Here is an 18,565-nt window from a genome sequence, read left to right on the forward strand (position 1 = left end):
TTTTTGAATGCATGACTTGAAATGAATGCATTTTCTGCTCTGTGGTGCTGCCACTTTTACTGAGTAGAGGCATTCCAATAATGACTGGGAGTTATTTTTAACAATGGTGTCTGTAGGATAGATACCAAGAAACTGATCATTTCTCAAGTTAGATCATGTTCATGAACACATGCGTGCAGAGATCAACCTCTTAACTCGCAGAATACACACAAATATGTGCCATTCATGATTGTGTTGTTTTAACATGTATGGGATTAAGTAATAATCAAAGAATAGTAGAGTATTATAATAGGATTCAGAAATAGAAATCATGACACGTGGTTCCCCTCCCTACATTTTCTGCTTTTAATAATAGAAAGAACCAGTAGTGGTAGCAGTATTGGTAATGCTGGCCCTAGTATTCAGTGGAATCAGATCAAAACCTTCTTCTGTGGTTTTGCCCTCTCTGTTAATCTTTCATGGTGGTTTGTGCCTCCTTACAGCTCTGTGTTCATGATCAGGGTATGTTTAACAAACCTCTAAAGACTCTGCCAGACCAGAGGCAAGAGTGAGTTCATTTCCTAAGAATATTATCTCTGACATACTTCCTTAATAAACCCATCAACACCACACCTACTTTATCACACTGACTGAGGGCAGAAGGATTTTAAACCAAGTTAAAGACACATCATGCTGTCAGAGATGGGTTATACATTTAGGACAATATTGCCATCTGGTGGTAAATGGACCTCATCGGAACAGCCTGCAGTAGAGCCGCACAGCTCCAACCAGACAGTGCAGGTTTTGCACTGGCAGCCATGTTAGCTACACAGCCACCAGTTCAGAATATTGTAGGAAACAAACCACATTTAATCTTTGGTACCTTAGAATATGAATTGAACACATGCAAGGAGAAGATATTCCCATACAGTATGAATGTTAAGGAAAATATTGTAATTTATGCATGTATTTAGTGCAGAACACAAAAATACTGCAGGCTAGGGTATGAAATACTGAAAATAGTAATTCCACCTGGTTTTAAGCGTGCCAGGCAAAGCATTTTCCATGTATGGAGACATTTTGACATTATCACGTTAATATTTTATTATTTAAGCCTTTTGTTATTTATTGTGCCACAGAGATTTAACTCCATTGCTACTCACACGCAGGAGCTTACATTCCTATTTCTTATCCTAAAGGGATAAAAGCACAACAACAAGAAAGAAAGAAATATCCTTAAAACAAAGTCGGAGCGGCGGTCATCTAACTTAAAACTACAGTTCCCATGATGCCATGGCACTCATTCGTACGCGCAGTGCCTTTGCACGGCTGCTGCCGTCTTTGTAGATTTATAAACAATGCAGCTGGGCCGACTCCATCTGCACAAAGGCACAGAGGGAAATCCAGATTATATTTGCAGCTGCTGAAATGTGTTGCCGCTCTTGAACGTAACCTCAGTTTCTATTTGGCTTAAAGGAGACGCAACAAAGCGCACAAAATGGTTGCGCTCCAGGCCCGGGCGAATAAGTAGGTTTACTATAGCTTTAAGAAGGCGAAAATAGTGTCTGCTTCTTTAAAATGATATCGGTTTATTGCTGAATAGATAATTAAGAAAAGTTTTACATTTCTAATCAATAAATATATGCATTTAATTTGCGACGAACCCAACGCAATCACAGAAAATGTCCCACTGTTGGATAAAGGCCGCTTGCAATCAAAACGTCTTTTAACCAGATGCAGCCTGTTTTTCCTCAAATTGCGAGTAAACCTGCCTGAGCTGAAGCGGAATTTGGGGCAACTGTCTGGCTGAAGTGTCCTCACGGTGATGGAACGGGCCGGTGACCGAACCGGAGATGTAAATAAAGGCGAAGCGCCGGCGGAGGACAAGGCCGCGGAGCAGACCCCGACCACCAGTACGACCGTCACCCCGCGGAGGGGGCTCAGAGAGCGGGGGGCGGGCCGCCCGAGGTCCGGTGTCTCCGCTTCATTAACGGACGTTAACGGGGCAGCGTCGAGCCCGCAGAGCTCGGGACGGGTTTTAAGAGACAGGTCGACGAGGGCAGTACCGGCCTGGCTGAAGGACACCAAGAGCGACGACGACGAGGACGAACCGAGCCCGGACACCGGTGCGACCAAGCGGAGGAAAGTTTCCAACTCGAGGCGGAAGAAAAATTTGGAATCAGCGGGTTCGGCTGAGGCTGGAGGGGGGGTCGCAGGTGACAGCCTTCAAGGCACAGAGTGAGTTTTTAATTCCCAGCACACAGACAGCCGCATTTGTTCACAGGCAGCCTGTCAGACTTTTAACTTGTGTGTTTATGTCAGTGGGGTCAGTTCCTGCAAAAAGCACGCCTTCAGCATAGCTCGTCCCCTTTCTACAGCTCTGCTCGGGGAGGGTGGAGTAAAACTTACCTGGCTTCTCAAATTATCATCATCTTCCTCACTGCTACAACTTTTACATGCATTGCTCCATTAGATGTATGGTGAATAATGGCATGACTCCCTGTGGGTTAAAAACACAGTCAGATCTCAGTGTTTTTGTCTCCTCTCTGCAGCTCAGAGGACCCCAAGAAACCTGAAACAGATGCACAAGGTAATTAGAGAGATGTTGAGAGGGGGGGAACTCTTTGAAATGCCTCTGACTAAGCCTGCATTTAAATTAAATCCTATTGCATACATATGCAAGTGGATTAATGTGTACATGTCAAACAGAGTGAGCTTGCATGTGTGGTTAAGTCTTAACTGCACTTCAGAGCTCACAGTGTGTTTGATGGCATGCTTCTGCTCCTTCACTCCAGCTCTTCCCTCCAGACGCCCCCCAGCCCAGGTTCGTGCCAAGCCCCCATCTGGCAGGGCTGTCCGCGGCTCTGCCAAGCCTGTGTGTAAGACCGAACCTGGAATGGAGAATCCAGCTGGTGAGCAACCTGTTGACAGTGAGTTACAATGGTTCAGCATGTGGACCTATAATTCACGCAGAGGCACTGAAGCCTCATGCTTGCGACTGTTTTTTTTTTTTCTTTTTAGGATATATTTATTTATATTTATTCAGAAAACCCTCAGTGACATCTTAGTTTAATTGATATGGGATGGTGGTAATTTTCAGTGTAACTAATGGGATCAGTGCTGCCTGTTAAGTCCCTTCTAGTCCAGTAACTCACTTAGAGAGAGTGCATTAGACTGCAGTGAGGTGTTTTGTGTTTTATGCCTTTTACATTTTTTAGAATTTTTACGCAAATTTGTTCATATATCTAAAATTGAAGCTTCTGGTGGGTCAGAGTGCTTTTGTGGTGAAACTGGTGAATTTCTCTTTTTGTCATGCAGCAGTGGAAGGAGAATTAAACATTAAAGAGAAGTATGAAATGTGAGTATCTTTATGGCCCTTTGGGTAAAGCGTGATATGAACTTTGCAGGTGTCAAAGCATAAATTAAACAGTTGCTTTAACACAGTTTTTAAAAATCCCACTTATTGCTTGCGTTATCCAACCGTGCTGATAGTTTCACTTTTATTAACTAGCTAAGCGGGAAAGTTTGCTTAATTGGATTTGGGTGAACTGATTGTTTAAAGGTGTGATTGTGGGGGATCAGGAAGGTTTACCATGCCTGTATTAGCTTTAACAGTAGAGAGGATGCATAGCATTGTTATATATCAAAAGCATACTGTAGATCTTCTGATGATATTAAGGGCCCTTTAAGCACATGGTTTTAAAGTTTAGTATCTCACTTGTATATAGTGAAAAGCTTGTTGCTGTGTTTCAATGACATGTCTCACACTCATGCTGTCTCAGTAAAAAGAAGGAGAAGGAAAGCGAGGATGTTGCTGAGCCAGTCTTGGATGATGAAGACCCTCCTTTTCAGGATGACCCACAGGACAGCAACTACCAGCCACAGAGTCAGAGGTACGCTCATCTCAAGTGCGCTTATTTGACCCCATGTGGAAAATGGGGAATTCAGCATCAGGTGATTTGTTGCTTTGCTTTCAGTGACGTAGAGGAGGAAGAGGGCCTCAGCACTGATGAAGATGTTCCTTTTAGAGATGACCTAAATGACCAGAGCTACGACCCAAAGGCTGAGAGGTGTGTGTGTTTGTCTGTGTCTGACATGATTGGACATAGGCACCATATTTTTTTTTTTTTGGTTTAGTAACTGGATATTTTCTTTTTTTAGGGATGTCCCTAAACCAAAGCGCAGAGCTCCTCCGAGACAGAAGGAGAAGAAAGAGAAAGAGAAGGCACCTAAAAAAGAGAAGGAGGTTGCTGAGATAAAGGTAGAAGGTTCGGACAACTTGGAGAGTGTGGACGAGGAAGTGAAGCTAGAGGAAGAGACGGTGGAGGACCCAGATGGACCCAGGAAGTAAGCTCAGGTTTAAATTGCTCGTATGTCTAGTGAGCAACAGTTGTACTTTTCTTGAAGTTAAACTGTGCATGTGAAATACTACGCATTTATTTTGTTCTTCATTGCAATATTCTTTCGTCCGTCTGTTAGGAGAGGCCGGCGGAAAAAAGATGACAAAACGCCGCGGCTGCCAAAGAGACGGTGAAGTTGATATCTGTTCTCGGGCATCTTAATCTGAACATTATAATATGATCTCACTCTGTCATAATTTCATCTAGAAATTACATGATGAGCAATAAATTAGGATATGTGGGCTATTAATGAGATCCATTTAATGTGTGGTTTGAATAGTGTGACAGTGCAGTGACGCGTGCTTCGCCCACACAGGAAGAAGCCTCCAGTGCAGTATGTGCGCTGTGAAATGGAAGGATGTGGGACAGTCCTGGCCCATCCTCGCTACCTACAGGTCTGTCTCAGCAGAGTAGTCCAGGGTGGCATCCTGAAATTGCTTGCTTAAATTCCCGTAATTACTAATTGATTAATTGTTTCAGCGCTGAAAGGGGTCCAAGTCTATTTCCTGGTGAAGTGTTTTTGAATATCCGTAGCTGAAGGGAAGTCAACTCGGATCCAAGGTGTTTGCTATCGGCACCATTCTGAAGGGAATAATGGCGTCTGCCTAACATGTTCAGACGCTCCCAATAAATTGCATGTTTAATTTACTGATAGTTTGATCACACATTCGTTTGTGAAGGCTGGTAACTTGTGAAGGCGAGAAACAACTCTTCACACATACAGCAGGTCCACACAAATCCCCAGTGGATTTAAACAGAAAGTGACAGTTTTCAGTCTTGTAGCCGTTCCATCCAACTGATGCTGATATACTGATCTGTATTTTCTTTTTCTTTCTCACCAGCACCATATAAAGTATCAGCACTTGCTCAAGAAGAAGTACGTTTGTCCTCACCCGTCTTGTGGGAGGCTTTTCCGCCTACAGAAGCAGCTGCTGCGTCATGCAAAGCACCACACAGGTACATCGATCTGTGTCTGACCATTTCCTGTTACAATTTATGATGAACGTATATGGAGAACGCATCTGTATTTGAGTGTTTTGTGATTCAAGACCAGAGGGACTACATCTGCGAGTTCTGTGCTCGTGCCTTCAAGAGCTCCCACAACCTGGCTGTGCACCGCATGATTCACACGGGAGAGAAGCCCCTACAGTCAGTACTTTCGACCAATACTCTTTTTTTTTTTTAACGTTTGTTTATTCTCCAGTTTGATTACTTTATGCGTTTTCTTTCAATTTTTCTGCCTAGGTGTGAAATCTGTGGCTTTACGTGTCGTCAGAAGGCGTCTCTCAACTGGCACATGAAGAAGCACGATGCTGATGCCACTTATCAGTTCTCCTGCTCCATATGTGGCAAGAAGTTTGAGAAGAAGGACTGTGTGGTGGCCCATAAGGCCAAAAGTCATCCCGAGGTGCTAATTGCTGAGGCGTTGGCAGCCAATGCTGGCGCCCTCATCACAACCCCTGCCTCCCTGCTGGAGCTGCCAGGACACCCCATGCAAGCAGACGTCACCGGCCTGGACGTGAGCCAAATAGGGCAGGACGGGCAGGTGGACCAGATGAGCCAGGAAGGGCAAATTGGCCAACAAGTGGCTCAGGTGTCCCAGATGGGTCATGTGGCCCAGCAAGTGAGTCACCAGGTGGTTTTACTGGGACAAGACCAGAGCCTCCATACCATGCAGGTGCCGGTGACGATTGCCCTGTCCCCCATCGACCCCCCTTCGCCGGCTGACAACCAGCAGCAGACTCACCTCCAGCTCCAGATGCCCGTCCAGTTTGTGCAGGCCGCTCAGCAGCCACAGCAGCCCCAAATCCAACAACTGACCCTCCATTCTAGCTCAGTGGTGACCCAGCATCAACCCCAGCTCCAGCCTCTTCACTCGTACTCCTCCCAGCCGCAGAACCAGGGCCAGACACAAATCCTCCAAATGACCCTCCAGCCGGTCAGCCCGTCTCAGACCCACATTCAGCAGATCCCCATTCTAGCGACTTCTCAGCAGCTTCAGACCCTGCACACAGCCGCCCCGAGCCCGCCTCTCCTCTCCCCAACCCATCCCCAGTCCCAGGATCCGGCCTCGACCAACGGGGACAGCTTTATTCTGGACAATCCGGTGATCTCGTCTTCCTCTCAGTCAGTCAGCTCCCTTCAGCAGACAGAAGTTGTGGGGGAGGACAGGGTGGTCTGGGAGCAGACGGGACAAGCGGAAGCTCTGTCGGACAGCACTGAGAGACATGTGCAGCAGGCCCTCATGTAAAACAAGGACCATGCACACAAAACAAGATAGAGGCAGATAATGTATCAGTGACCTGATATACTGTATTGCAATGTTTAAGGTAAATGTAGGATCACCAATATATTATGTACTGTTCACTCATAGTCATATTTGGTAGCTTTTTAGAATATCTGTATCAGGGAAAGATCTGTCTGTGTCTGTATGTGTAAGTTGTTGCCTTTGTACATAACAGTCTTGTAAACTTTACTAGCCTTTTATGTGAGTGTGTGTGTTGATGCTGAGGTTATGTTGCAAAGCTGTTGCTATTATGTAATAATATAGCAAACCTCTTAGTAATATACAGCACATCAAATGTCTAGTGTGTGGCATCAAGGTTCCTACAGGAATGAATCAACTATTTATATTATGAATTAACACAAAACACACATTGGAAAGCTGTAAACAGAGCCCAGTGAGTGTGGGGTGAGTAAAGTCTGTTTAAGTGAATAGGCAGCTATTTTTCCATTTATTGTCCAGATCTACTGTAAAGCCTTTATTTGACAAGGTTAAAAGATACAACAGAAAATGATCTGATCTCACAAAGAGAAACATTTGAAAACCTGCAAAGACACAGGCCAAAAAGATGTTTCACAGGCCTGAAAAAAGCCACAAAAAGGGCATATTTTAGCAGTGTTGGCAGTGTCATTTGACCTGTTTCAGTGACATCTGTGCAGCAGTGCAAATGTTTAAGCTTGGCTGTTGGTAGACCTTGAAGGAATAATAACCCGTGTTATGTTTGTACTTCTTGTAAAAAGTCCTCGGCCATTCTAGGCAGCCCAAAGGTGACCTTAGACATTGTAAACCACATATGAACCCATAAAATAACAGTACAGCACACTCACTGAATTAGTCAAACTCAAATTTGTCTATAACCTTTTGAAGTGTAATGTCATTTAATAAGCAAAGCTATGTAGAAACCTTGGAATATATGTCAATACTAAATCTGCACCGCTCTGGTTTGTGATTTAGGATGTGGTAGAGCAAAAACAAAAACTGTTCATTTATATGATGTAAATAAATGTCTTAACATTTATCTGAGGTGTATTCACTGGCAGTCTGAGAACACAATTCTGGGGAAAAACCCAAAACAACCACACAGATTTCTTTTCCTTCTCTTAACTGGGACCACTATAGCTGCTGTATGCTTGTCTCCCTCTGCCCACTTGTCAAAATGTCCTTGAGCAAGAACCGGAAATTGCTCCTCTGTGTTCACGAGGAATAAAACTAAGTCGCTTTTGACAAAAGCATCTGCCGGATGTAACCGTACACCTGATTCATTAATTGATCCTGCAATGGACAGTCCACAATTTCTACAACACAAGGCATTTCATCCCACTACTATTGCTTAACGACAGCACCGTGCATCAGCTGATAAACTATCCATCAGGACATATTGATGCGCTCTCTGTCTTTTTGCATGGCATACTGCTTCATAGCTCGTTTAGGAGGAATTAAGGTGTTACTCAGTCCAACCTTCCTCTTCTTCACTTGCTGCCCTCCTGACTCTTCCTCCTTTATTTCCTTCTGGAGGTTCTGGGATCCTCCACAACACGGGCCACCTGCATGTGACTCAACTTGATCTGAATCTGGCATGTCGTCACTCCCAGGTGGATGACAGGAGGTGGGAGTGACCGGGGTCTGGAGGTCACTGTCATGAGCGAACTTGCATTTAATCCCAAACCTGCACCTTCCGTCTTTCCTGTATGACACACACATCCTTTTACCTCCTATTTGAGAGGGTTTAGCCTGCATTGTGAGGGGGACGTGTTTCTGCAAGGCGCTGAGCTTCTGGTCCGCCTGAGCCTTGAAAGGGTTGGCAAACACACTGCTGTCAGAGGAGGTATTTAGAGAAGGAGGGGGTAGCTTATTGGGGGTGAGGGAACCCAGGCGAGGAGCAGGCAGGCAGGCTGCAGAAGATGCTGGTGTTTGGAGTTCTCGTGGTGGTGATGAAGAGGGCTCTGGGTCCTCTTCCTCTGGTTCTGGTTCACTCTCAGAGTCACTGGAAGCTGAACCAGCCTCCAGTAAGAAGTTGCGTGTCCTTTTGACAGCTGAAGCCTGATCACCAGTTTCCTTAACAGAACTTGAAGGTAGAAAAGATGCAGAGAGAGACGCAGACTAGGAGTTACACGAAGGAGAGACGTTGACAGCCAGTGTAAGCTAGTTCAGTATTATTTAGAACTACATGTGTTTTGTGATAATGTTTTTTTTTTTTTTTAAATGAGTATTTACCCAACTCCGCCGTTGTTTACATCCCCTACATCTCCGTCGCTGTCAGAGTCCGAGGACACTCCGTAGCCAACGAGGGAGTTCATGCTTCTAAAATCAGCTGAAGCTCAGCTAGCTAGCTGGCTAACTTGGTCTCAGAATTGAAGCGCACTCCTACTGCTCCTGTAACTAGAGTTTTGTCGTTAACGGTTACGTTTATGACAAGAATGTAGAGTAAAAATATTTAATTATTCCCATCTCCTTTTGAAAAGACACTTCCAGGTTTGCACCAACGTTAGCTGCTGTCACTTAGCCGCTGCTCAGTGTTTACGTTGTATTTGCCTGCACTGCCACCCGCAGGACAGGCGTGGTATTACACCCTTATATCCTTCATCCTCAAACCACATGAAATGATTTATGAAACTGAAGGACATGCAACGGAAATTCAGCACATTTTTCATGCAAAGTGATGTAATACATTGTCAATAGAGTTTTTTGTTTGTCATTGGAACTTGTTAGTTTAACACATGACGCATTTAAACAATATTATCAGTATTTGTTTATATGCTGAAATTATTATTATCTTTTTAATTGTAATATTTTTGTAATGCATTGTGGAATATGTTTTTATTTACGTGTGGACATTTTTTGAATAACTTCTTTTTCCTTTCTTATATTACAAAAATAAGTGGTGAGCATTCCTTGACACTGACATTTTACTTGGTGAGTGGCTTTATTGTAATGGTTTGATATTATGTCAGTGTTTACAGAGTTGCACAATGAAAGATGCAACAATATCTCTGACACCACATCAGTCTTTAAAATAGGATTATTAGAATTTTTCATTATTATTTAGTGTTTGTTTGTTTTTTCTTTGTGTGTGTGTTTTGTTATTTAATGTCCCCAGAATGCCTTGTAGGCTTTTCCTTATTCTAAATACGTTCTGTCACTTTGTGGAGTTCATAGACTCTGTAAATTACACATTGTTTAGAATGTGTTTAATGACAAAATCAACACTCTGGACACTTGTCCAGAGAGGTATGTTTGGCCAACATTCATAGCAGCTGAACTCCATATCTGTGTGTCTCTGAGAGGGTTCTGCCATCATTCACGCTGGCTTACTAACATGGCTTCCTGGCAGTCTAAATGGAACAAACCCATCATGCATGTCTTTGGTTACACCTGTTGCTTTTCTGCTATGACAAATGAAAATATCTCCTGTGAGAGGGTCCATGATGTGAGGTTATTTATACATTATTCCAGATTAAAAGCCATTGTAGACTTCTTATTGTTTCTGTACTGTATTGTCCTGACATTAGTCATTTTGAAGAGAATACTTGGGTGAAATCACAATAACAGTCCTTAATTGGTACTTGCAGTTTGTTTTAAGTATGTATGTGTGTGTGTATGTATGTATATATGTATGTATGCATGCACATATACATATGTGTATATACATACATATAGGTATGTGTGTGTGTGTGTGTGTATATATATATATATATATATATATATATATATATATATACGCACGCACGCACACACACACATACATACATACATATATACATACATACATACATACACACACACACACACACACACACACACACACACACACACACACACATATGTATATTATAAATAAAAGTCATACATTTAGAATATTACTTACAGTATCAATCATTTGTCCTGGACCCTGTCAATATGATATTATTGGTCCATTATTACTGATGCATGCATTAAGTGTTAGTAAAGCTCATTTGAACTGCTTAAGGAAGTCATGTACTTCTGGGAATTTAATATATAACAATTACGTCTTATTAACTGATCATATAAAGTAGCATAAAACCGAAATATCGGACGACTCAAGTAAAGTATAAGTACCTCAAAACTGTTCAAGTAGCCTACAGTAGGATACTTGAGTATAAACCTTGCAATTTATCCCTTTGCTGTGATGTTTGTGTAACAGACCGAAATAGTCCATCCTCTTAAATTTAGACTTCTTCGCCTTTGTCACTACCAGTAAATCAGATAAGCTCCTCATGAATAAGTGACCGAGGTCTTCCCTCCTCCCCTCCGTGACTCTCCGCCCCCGCTCGTCCCGTTAAATTCCTCCAGCCTGGCATCAGGTTCCCGGGGGAAAGGGCGGAGAGTTGGCCGCAAACTCTGTAACATAAGCAAGTGAGCAGACGGGGCTCGATCAAACTGGGAAACTCGTTTTACCGAAACCTGAGAGACGCGAAGCGCTCTGGCTCTAATTAACGAAGCCCCGGCTGATTTTCCGCAAAGGGGAGCGGAAGGGCAGGCTGAAGTGAGCCGTGAGCAGCGGCGCTGTCGGGATGGGGCAGGCGCACACGGGCGTATATTAGGGGCCGACCTGTCGCTCTCCTGCTCCCAGTGTCTTCCCGTCAGACGTAGCTGGATGTCCAATGGCAGCCAGGCGGACCAGGCGCTTCACCGGCCCGGATGTGAGCAGGACCACCGCGGCCCGGGCTGCTGCTATAGCCGAGCAGCTGCACCATGAGTGCTCCATCTTACTGGAACTTTATGTGAGTAGAGGAGATTATTGTTTCCACTGGTTACAATCTGCCTGCAGATCACACTATGAGTCCAGAAGTGAAGACTTCAGGAAAAAAAAAAAAAAAAAAAGTATGTGTGTGTGCGCGCGTGTGTGTGTGTGTGTGTGGGTAAAGGAGAATGAGAAATAGGCCAAGGTTAAATGGAAAATTAATAGATTTTCTGTGAGTGTGTCATGCGTGTCGTCTGTGCACACGTCTGTAACTTTGTGAGTGTATGCATGTGAATGTGTGTGTGTGTGTGTGTGTGTGTGTGTGTTGGAAGAAGTACATGGACAAAGCGTGTGCGTGAGAGAGAACAAGAAAGAACGATGAAAGGGATGCGTGCAAACGCAAGATAAGAGGGAGGGTGTGTGTGTGTGTGTGTGTGTGTGTGTGTGTGTGTGTGTGTGTGTGTGAAAGAGAAAGAAATTATGTCTAGGACAGCAGGGGGTAAGAATGCAGAATGGAGGGGGTGAACTCGGTTGGAATGACAGAGGTGGGCGGTTTTTCTGGCACAAACTCATCAGAGCCTGGGCACGAAGCCTTCATCTCTTTTCCACAAGCCAGCGTCTCTTTGCCTATAGGTGTGAGTGCTACCAGTTATTAAAACTTCTTGGTTTCCTGCCAGTTCCTTGCCTCATCCTTCCTTTCATGTGTCTCGCCAAGAGCAAGGGAGCGGCCTGGCATATAACTTCATCCACTCTGCTCCGAGGATTTGACCCTTCCTTCCTCTACGCTTCATTGCTTCTTCAATATTCATCTCTCTGACACAGTTTTGTATGCAGCGTTATCACTGACTCTGTGCATATTGTCTTTTTGGAAATATTGCTGCAGCTGCTAAAACTTCAGCACCACACACATACCAGTGATTGCACCACGGAGTGATTAGATATGTCATAGCCTGTCATACTGAATTTTATGTGCATTCATGCCCCTTGTGTTTTCTCTCCTTGCCTGGAGGAATTGCCTCTTAAATCAAATGCAGATTGAGTATTTTTTCAGCCACGGCATTATTTTTTCCAGGCGGGATGTCCCTTGCCTATTCATTGGGTGGGAAAACACTCATTTACAACATCGGTTTGATACCTCTTAAATCAAACCTTACACGTTATCATGATTCACAATGATCCATGAGAATATTGTCTGTGGCTACAGTATCTCTTCCCTGGGTATCCATAACTGCCTGAATCACACCTCCCCTGCAGTCTGAGCAGTAAACATAAATTCACCCACTGACTCTCAGAGCATACAGGCCATATTAGGCCACTCTGTCACACTGCTATGAACTTACATGTGGGCTTCAACATTAACGCCTCAGAAAAATGTCACAAGGACGCCTCAGGGATTCACAGCTCACTCAGGTACTAAAGCTGACGCCAGCCACAATCATGCCTGTGAAGTGACCTGTCGACATAATGTACAAAGGCGCTATCTTTGTTATGTGCTGTTTACCACAGGTACATATACAGTATTGATTTTACATAAATGTTAAAGAAATAGTTCAACATTTTGGGAAACAGGCTTATTTGTATTCTTGCTGAGAGTTAGATGAGAAGATTGTCTGCCACTCTCATGTCTGAGTGGTAAATATGAAGCCACCGCCAGCAGCTTAGTTAGCCTAGCTTAGCATAAAGACTGGAAACAGGGGGAAACAGCTAGCCCGGCTCTGTCCTGAGACAACAAAATCTGCCTACTAGCACCGTCAACCAACCAATTTCAATCAACAACATGACAGCCACCCATCAATCTTCACCTTTTAGCGACACAGCCTGTCTGAAGGACGTTGGGACACGGGTGAAGCAGCATTTCATCTGGACTTTAAAGATTTTGTGTTTCAGATGTTGAAAGTTCTGTCATATCACCCCATATTGATTCATTGCATGGTGTTATATGTGTTGTACCTACAGAACTCTTTTTTTCCCCGTGCTGCTTTTGTGTTATTTTAACCGCCTCGTCTTAACCTTTCAGATGTTGACTTAATAAATCCTTATTGGAATCGGGCTGAACACAAATTCCTCCTCACGGGAAGATTTTTTCCCCTGCTGTGTTTATGCACTGAAGCAATGTGAGTGAGCCCAAACAAATTCCTGTCACATGAGGAGAAAATCTCTTGCTCCATGGACAGTGATCTTCAATATTGCGCCAAATTGCTGTCAAAAGTGACGTCAGTGTGTTTAGTGCTTGATAGAAAGCATTTCTCAATGTTGAACTTCACTTTCCAACTCCTCCTCGTCTTCCTTTCCCTCAGGAAGGCCTTCTCAAATCTCACTTCTGTTCTCAGTTTTCACCCTCTTTGTTTTCTCTCTTTCCTCCTCAAGAGAAAGAAGGAGAGCTTCACTGCAGATGTGCCAGTGGCGGACGGCCGTCTGGTGTCCGTCCCTCCTCCTTCCAACCAGCTGGACACCAGGGACAAGCTGTGGCGTCTCCACTCTGCTCTACTGCAGTGCCGCAGTTTGCTGGAGAGAGCCATCGCCAAAGAGGAAGAGGAGCTGGGCAATGGGAATAAGGCCGAGTACGAGACCCAGAGGAAGATGGTTAAGGACAGACTGTCGCTTCTCTTAATCAACACTGGAGAACTCCTCAAAGCTGTTGATGGCACGGCGGTCCTGACTCCCAGCATGGAGGGATTGGAGGTAGGTGCTGACGTCAACAGAGGTGTCATGATGTCGGTGAAAAGTGCTGGATAGAAATTAAGGCAGAGCTTGGTGATCTCTCCCCTTCTTAATGGCAGTTAGACGGCCCGACTGTCCTGTTTGAGCTGAAGGTTTGGGTTTACCGGATCTTCAAAGAGGTGGACTACTGGACCAAGACGGCCATCACCACCCTGCAGGCCCTGCCCTCGGTGACAGCCAAGGAGCGAGTGAGAACCACGCGAGTCAGGAGCACGAGAAGCGCTCGGAGATGAGAGAAGTGCGTATGTATGTGAAAAGGAATAATGAGAGAGAAAAGTTAAGAGAGACAGAGGTGGCTGAAGGGATCAAAGGGATGAGGAAATGGAGTCGAGTGTTCAGACGGGGGCCAAAAAACTGACATATAGGGGGAGAAAAAGAAGGAGAAGAGTGAAAATAGCCAGCTGAGAGAGAGAGAAAGACAGATCCCTACTGACACACTAAGATGAGTGGGTTGGGTTATTTTTAGAGTATGAAGCCCCCTTTATATGAACAGAGGCCTGAGACAGAGAGGGAACAAGAGGCAATGACCGCGCTCATTAGCACTAACAGCATTTGTTGGAACAAGTTTAAGTATGACAGAGTCGGCAACTTTGTATTTATCGTTGACCTTGTAAGATGAAATCCAACAATGCATCTAACATTACGTTCACAGTTAAGGTACTTTCTTTCTTTCTTTGGCATTGAGGAAACAACTCAAAGTGGGATTTTTTTGTTTGTCAAACTTACATGAAATTCACGTTCGTGGTGTTCCCCATGCATGCACTCTTTTGATACCGCTTTAGTTATTATTTAAGATATACTGCCAGGATCCACTGCAGCTGATGGAGGAAACAGTCAGCGAGGGGCACATTCGGATGAAAATGAGGCCATTTGAATTCAAGCCATCACCAGACTGTCGCTCTGATATGAGTAGTTTTGAATAGTGAGGTTACAAATCATTCCACATAAATTATTATCTGGGGGACGTTCAGAGGAAAAAAAAATAAATCTGTGTAACAGCACCATCTAGTGTTTTCATGGTGCTATTACATAGACGTATTCCCTCTCCTGGTTTTCTTCAGTAATGCTTTTGTCAAATCACCCTGTGTTCTCACAGGTTGTTTTTTGTGTAGTTTATATAGTTACTTTATTATTATCAATTTAATTTATTATCATAAATCATGTAAAACCATGTCACAGGGCTTAAGAAGTATAAGGCAACATCAATAGTCATCAATAATAAGTCGTTATTAACTGATGAGCATGCAAACAGGCACATAGGCAGAGAGCGTAGTGGAGCAATACAGTGTAAATAGTAGACGTCTGTAAACTTAAATGATGAAAGAAAATGTTCCTGAAAAGTCTGCTTTCATTTGTTTCTGAAACTGATTTTAATTGTTTTAAGTGACGGAAAACTGCGTTTGTACTTCAGTCCACATAGTGAAAGTGAAATGTGACAAACGTCACTATGTTTATTGATAAGGTTTTAAAAGGTTTTTATAATTTATTTATTTTTTTATTACCATGTCAGGCTTAACAGCCCAGCAAGAGTGAGAAAACAACCATGCTCTACATCACAATGGTCAATATCAACAACAGTTTTAAGACACATATACCATTTTGACTGGGTTCGATTCACTCTGCTGAAAATGAGGATGTGTGTCTGTCAAGTGATCCATTATCTGTCCATCGGTCTGTGGCAACACATAGTGGATAATGATCAGTTAACTTGGAGCCTGCTGATTAATTTGTGATCATGCGAGAGAAAATGACTCAAAAACGTGGAGCTCTGTCGGTCTAAACTGGGCTGTGTTACTAATTATATTAGCATCAGCCACAGAGTCAGATTGTCTTTAATGATGCATGAAGCTTCGGGGTAAGAAAAAGAGACGATACTGTAAATGGGATTGAATCCTATGGAAGTCTTGCGTGAAGAACCAGTAAGATCCATGATAACGTGGAGCACAGAGCAGAAAGGGGAACGTTGGAAGAAAATATGTTTCAAGAGGTTTCAGACGAAAAAGCAAGAAAATTTCTGCAGTGTTGCAATTTTTAGATCAAGGGGATCATTTGGTCATTTTATAGTTTAATTTATGTCATTACTAGTCCATGTAGTAATTTCCTTTATACAATCATGTGTTCACAAAGTGGTGAACCTCGCTCTATCCTTGCTTGTGAATGACTGAGCCTTTCCAGGATGGCCCTTTCATACCCAATCATGATCCTATCACCTGTTATCAATGAACCTGTTTACCTGTGGAATGTTCCAAACAGGTGTTTTTGGAACATTTCACCTCTTTCCAAGTCTTTTGTTGCTCCTGTCCCAACTGAAACGCGCTGCAGCATAAAATTCAGAATAAGCATATATATTCACAAAAATCAATTAAGTTTATGAGGTGAAACATTAAATATATTGTCTTTGTACTGTTTTCCATTGAGTATATGTCAAAAAGTATTAGCAAATGATCCGTTCTGTTTTGTTCATGTCTTAACACAGTGTCCCAGCTTCTTTTGAAATCTGGATTGTATTTGTTTTGTCACATGCTGTTTTAAGTATTTGATAAACTGTTGGTAGGTGCACTGGGAGTATAAACTGTGGGAGATCTGAGTGATCCAGGGTACTCCAAACTGTTTTCAGGCATCTGAGAACTGAATGTCGTTACTGGGAGGCAACATGAATGCATTCGCTCGTTTGGTCTGCAGTGATGAATTTCAAAGATGGAATGTACACCCTAATAAAATAAGAGCCACTGGACATGTGCGCAAAGTCATTCACTCCATCATACAGCACAAATGCATTTGAAATATCTAATAATGCTCTGGCGTGCAGCACTTTTAATGTGATATACTGTAAAAGCAATATTACACATATTGCATTTGCTCTACTGTGCATGGATTGAGGATGTATTATCTTTACTCGCGCTCTTTTTCATCTACTCTGATGATGAGCTTTCTGCTGTGTTAATCTTTTCTGGCTTTGTCTGTTTTGAGTCAGTGAGTGGTCGAAGACTAGAGACGCAAGGCTAAATCTGACCAGAAATAACACTGGGTTGAAAAAAATGCAAGTGCGTTGCTACAGGTGCTACAGGAGAAGATGAAGTACGGACCAGGATGTGAGTGAGTTTAAAGGCTTATCAGAAACAAAAATATTAGGTAGCACGAGTATGTGGCAGCATTTTACTGTGAGAAGTTATCAGTCACAGTTATTTTATTCTATGTTTCCACAGTTGCAAGGTAAATACTAGAGTTACACTGTACTTGTTGCAGAGTATTCCACCAGTATGGGGACTGCAGGGCCAATGCATTGGTCTCACTGAAATGAATGAGGCTGCATATCTTTGACGCAGTGCTATTGTTGGTCTGAATGCAGCCACAGAGCCTGAACATTAGCTTTATGGGACAACTGAGTAGTTACAGGTTCCAATGGCTTTATTATAGCCCTCCGTTCTTCTGCATGTGCCGCCCCTATCATCTGTCAGACGTGGACTGACCTACACAAGACTCATACAGCCATTTTTAGTCTGTCGTCTTCCTGCAGATTACAGGAAGTGCAGCACTTCTTTACATTCCTGGCGAACATAATGTTGGTGTATGTGCTATTGATTGATTATCTCCCGTTTTTGTTACTGTGCAAAGTCTTCTTTACGAGTGTAGTTTGTGACACCACGAGGTGCCCTCTTGCTTGACCTCTGGTGTAGTGAGAGCTAGCTGTAGACAAATGGCTCAAAGCACAAAGAGAGGATTAGGTTGCTGTCACATCTGTCTACAAGCAGCAGTCATACTGCAGGAAACTGCAGCACTCATGAGAGTTGGCAGAACAGTGATGGGGTTTTAACATTGTAAAGACTGCATGATTAACAGCGTTGTCGTAAAGAATGTATGATTTACCCCGTTTATCCCTGGTCGTCAACCAAAGTTTGGCTGTGCTCATCCTTGGAGTTTGTGGTCAAGAAGCAAGAATCCTCTGTTTTGCAATTGTGGCTTTATCTGGGCAACAACCGTCTTGCTGGATACACTTTTGATCCTTGATAAAATGCTAACACAAGAGACCAGACACTAAAGCTTGCTTTAATCTCTGGGCTGCCACATTAGTTTTGTATTTCCCTACGTCACCGTCGTCCAAAAGCCTCCTTGGTGTCTTGAATTAAATCTTTTAGAATGAAAAGCATTTTCTCTTGAGATTTCCTGGTAAAGCCCCTTTCAGACATGGAATCTGCAACATTGCTGGGTTCATCTGTCTGTTTAAGTACAGGCTCTCTGACTTGCAAACATACATTTGACTGTGCAATATGACCAAAATCTTATATCGTGATACAGGTCACTTCATGTCCAGATAACGAAACATATGATACAGCACTTTTTCTGGGACAGACCACTCGGAGTCCTTCTCCTGTTCAGGATGACCCTGTTCTGTATCACATTCACTCTCCTCCATGTTTGCTTGTGTTGCCTTCATGCAAATTTCCTGCTTGCATCTGTGCATTGTGGAAGAAAGCGAAG

The 18,565-nt window shown here is 43.3% G+C and overlaps 3 protein-coding genes across 4 annotated transcripts; 2 read left to right on the top strand and 1 right to left on the bottom strand.

Annotated features, from left to right (window-relative positions):
• The first annotated feature begins 1,435 nt into the window (after window positions 1-1,435).
• zfp91 (ZFP91 zinc finger protein, atypical E3 ubiquitin ligase) lies at window positions 1,436-7,895 on the top strand. Of its 2 annotated transcripts, none has more exons than XM_076729606.1 (12): window positions 1,436-2,217; window positions 2,532-2,569; window positions 2,775-2,891; window positions 3,298-3,337; window positions 3,762-3,872; window positions 3,957-4,049; window positions 4,141-4,326; window positions 4,459-4,509; window positions 4,696-4,774; window positions 5,222-5,336; window positions 5,429-5,528; window positions 5,625-7,895. In XM_076729606.1, exons 1-12 carry the CDS (start codon window positions 1,805-1,807, stop codon window positions 6,628-6,630), a joined length of 2,349 nt encoding a protein of 782 aa, XP_076585721.1. In that variant the 5' UTR covers window positions 1,436-1,804; the 3' UTR covers window positions 6,631-7,895. The 2 variants fall into 2 exon arrangements, with proteins under 2 accessions (XP_076585721.1, XP_076585720.1); XM_076729605.1 differs by having other exon boundaries at window positions 1,443-2,217; window positions 2,775-2,909; window positions 5,625-7,681.
• Window positions 7,848-9,187, bottom strand: LOC143320150 (uncharacterized). Its single transcript, XM_076729607.1, has 2 exons — window positions 8,878-9,187; window positions 7,848-8,728 (listed from the first exon to the last, which is right to left on the bottom strand). Exons 1-2 carry the CDS (start codon window positions 8,958-8,960, stop codon window positions 8,032-8,034), a joined length of 780 nt encoding a protein of 259 aa, XP_076585722.1. The 5' UTR covers window positions 8,961-9,187; the 3' UTR covers window positions 7,848-8,031.
• Window positions 9,188-10,972: 1,785 nt separating this feature from the next.
• Window positions 10,973-16,820, top strand: cntf (ciliary neurotrophic factor). Its single transcript, XM_076729304.1, has 3 exons — window positions 10,973-11,405; window positions 13,733-14,047; window positions 14,146-16,820. The coding sequence occupies exons 1-3, from the start codon at window positions 11,286-11,288 to the stop codon at window positions 14,317-14,319; spliced, it is 609 nt and encodes a 202-aa protein (XP_076585419.1). The 5' UTR covers window positions 10,973-11,285; the 3' UTR covers window positions 14,320-16,820.
• The last annotated feature ends 1,745 nt before the right edge of the window (window positions 16,821-18,565 follow it).

The sequence above is a fragment of the Chaetodon auriga genome, chromosome 4, assembly GCF_051107435.1.
Source record: "Chaetodon auriga isolate fChaAug3 chromosome 4, fChaAug3.hap1, whole genome shotgun sequence".
NCBI lineage: Eukaryota > Metazoa > Chordata > Actinopteri > Chaetodontiformes > Chaetodontidae > Chaetodon > Chaetodon auriga.

Coding starts and splice junctions, on each gene's coding strand:
- zfp91 (XM_076729605.1), top strand. CDS start 1,805: ATGGAACGGGCCGGTGACCGAACCGGAGATGTAAATAAAGGCGAAGCG. Junction 4,050..4,140: donor TACGACCCAAAGGCTGAGAG/GTGTGTGTGTTT, acceptor TTCTTTTTTTAG/GGATGTCCCTAAACCAAAGC. Junction 5,529..5,624: donor ACGGGAGAGAAGCCCCTACA/GTCAGTACTTTC, acceptor TTTTCTGCCTAG/GTGTGAAATCTGTGGCTTTA.
- LOC143320150 (XM_076729607.1), bottom strand. CDS start 8,960: ATGAACTCCCTCGTTGGCTACGGAGTGTCCTCGGACTCTGACAGCGAC. Junction 8,729..8,877: donor GTAAACAACGGCGGAGTTGG/GTAAATACTCAT, acceptor TCTACCTTCAAG/TTCTGTTAAGGAAACTGGTG.
- cntf (XM_076729304.1), top strand. CDS start 11,286: ATGGCAGCCAGGCGGACCAGGCGCTTCACCGGCCCGGATGTGAGCAGG. Junction 11,406..13,732: donor CCATCTTACTGGAACTTTAT/GTGAGTAGAGGA, acceptor TTCCTCCTCAAG/AGAAAGAAGGAGAGCTTCAC. Junction 14,048..14,145: donor CCAGCATGGAGGGATTGGAG/GTAGGTGCTGAC, acceptor TCTTAATGGCAG/TTAGACGGCCCGACTGTCCT.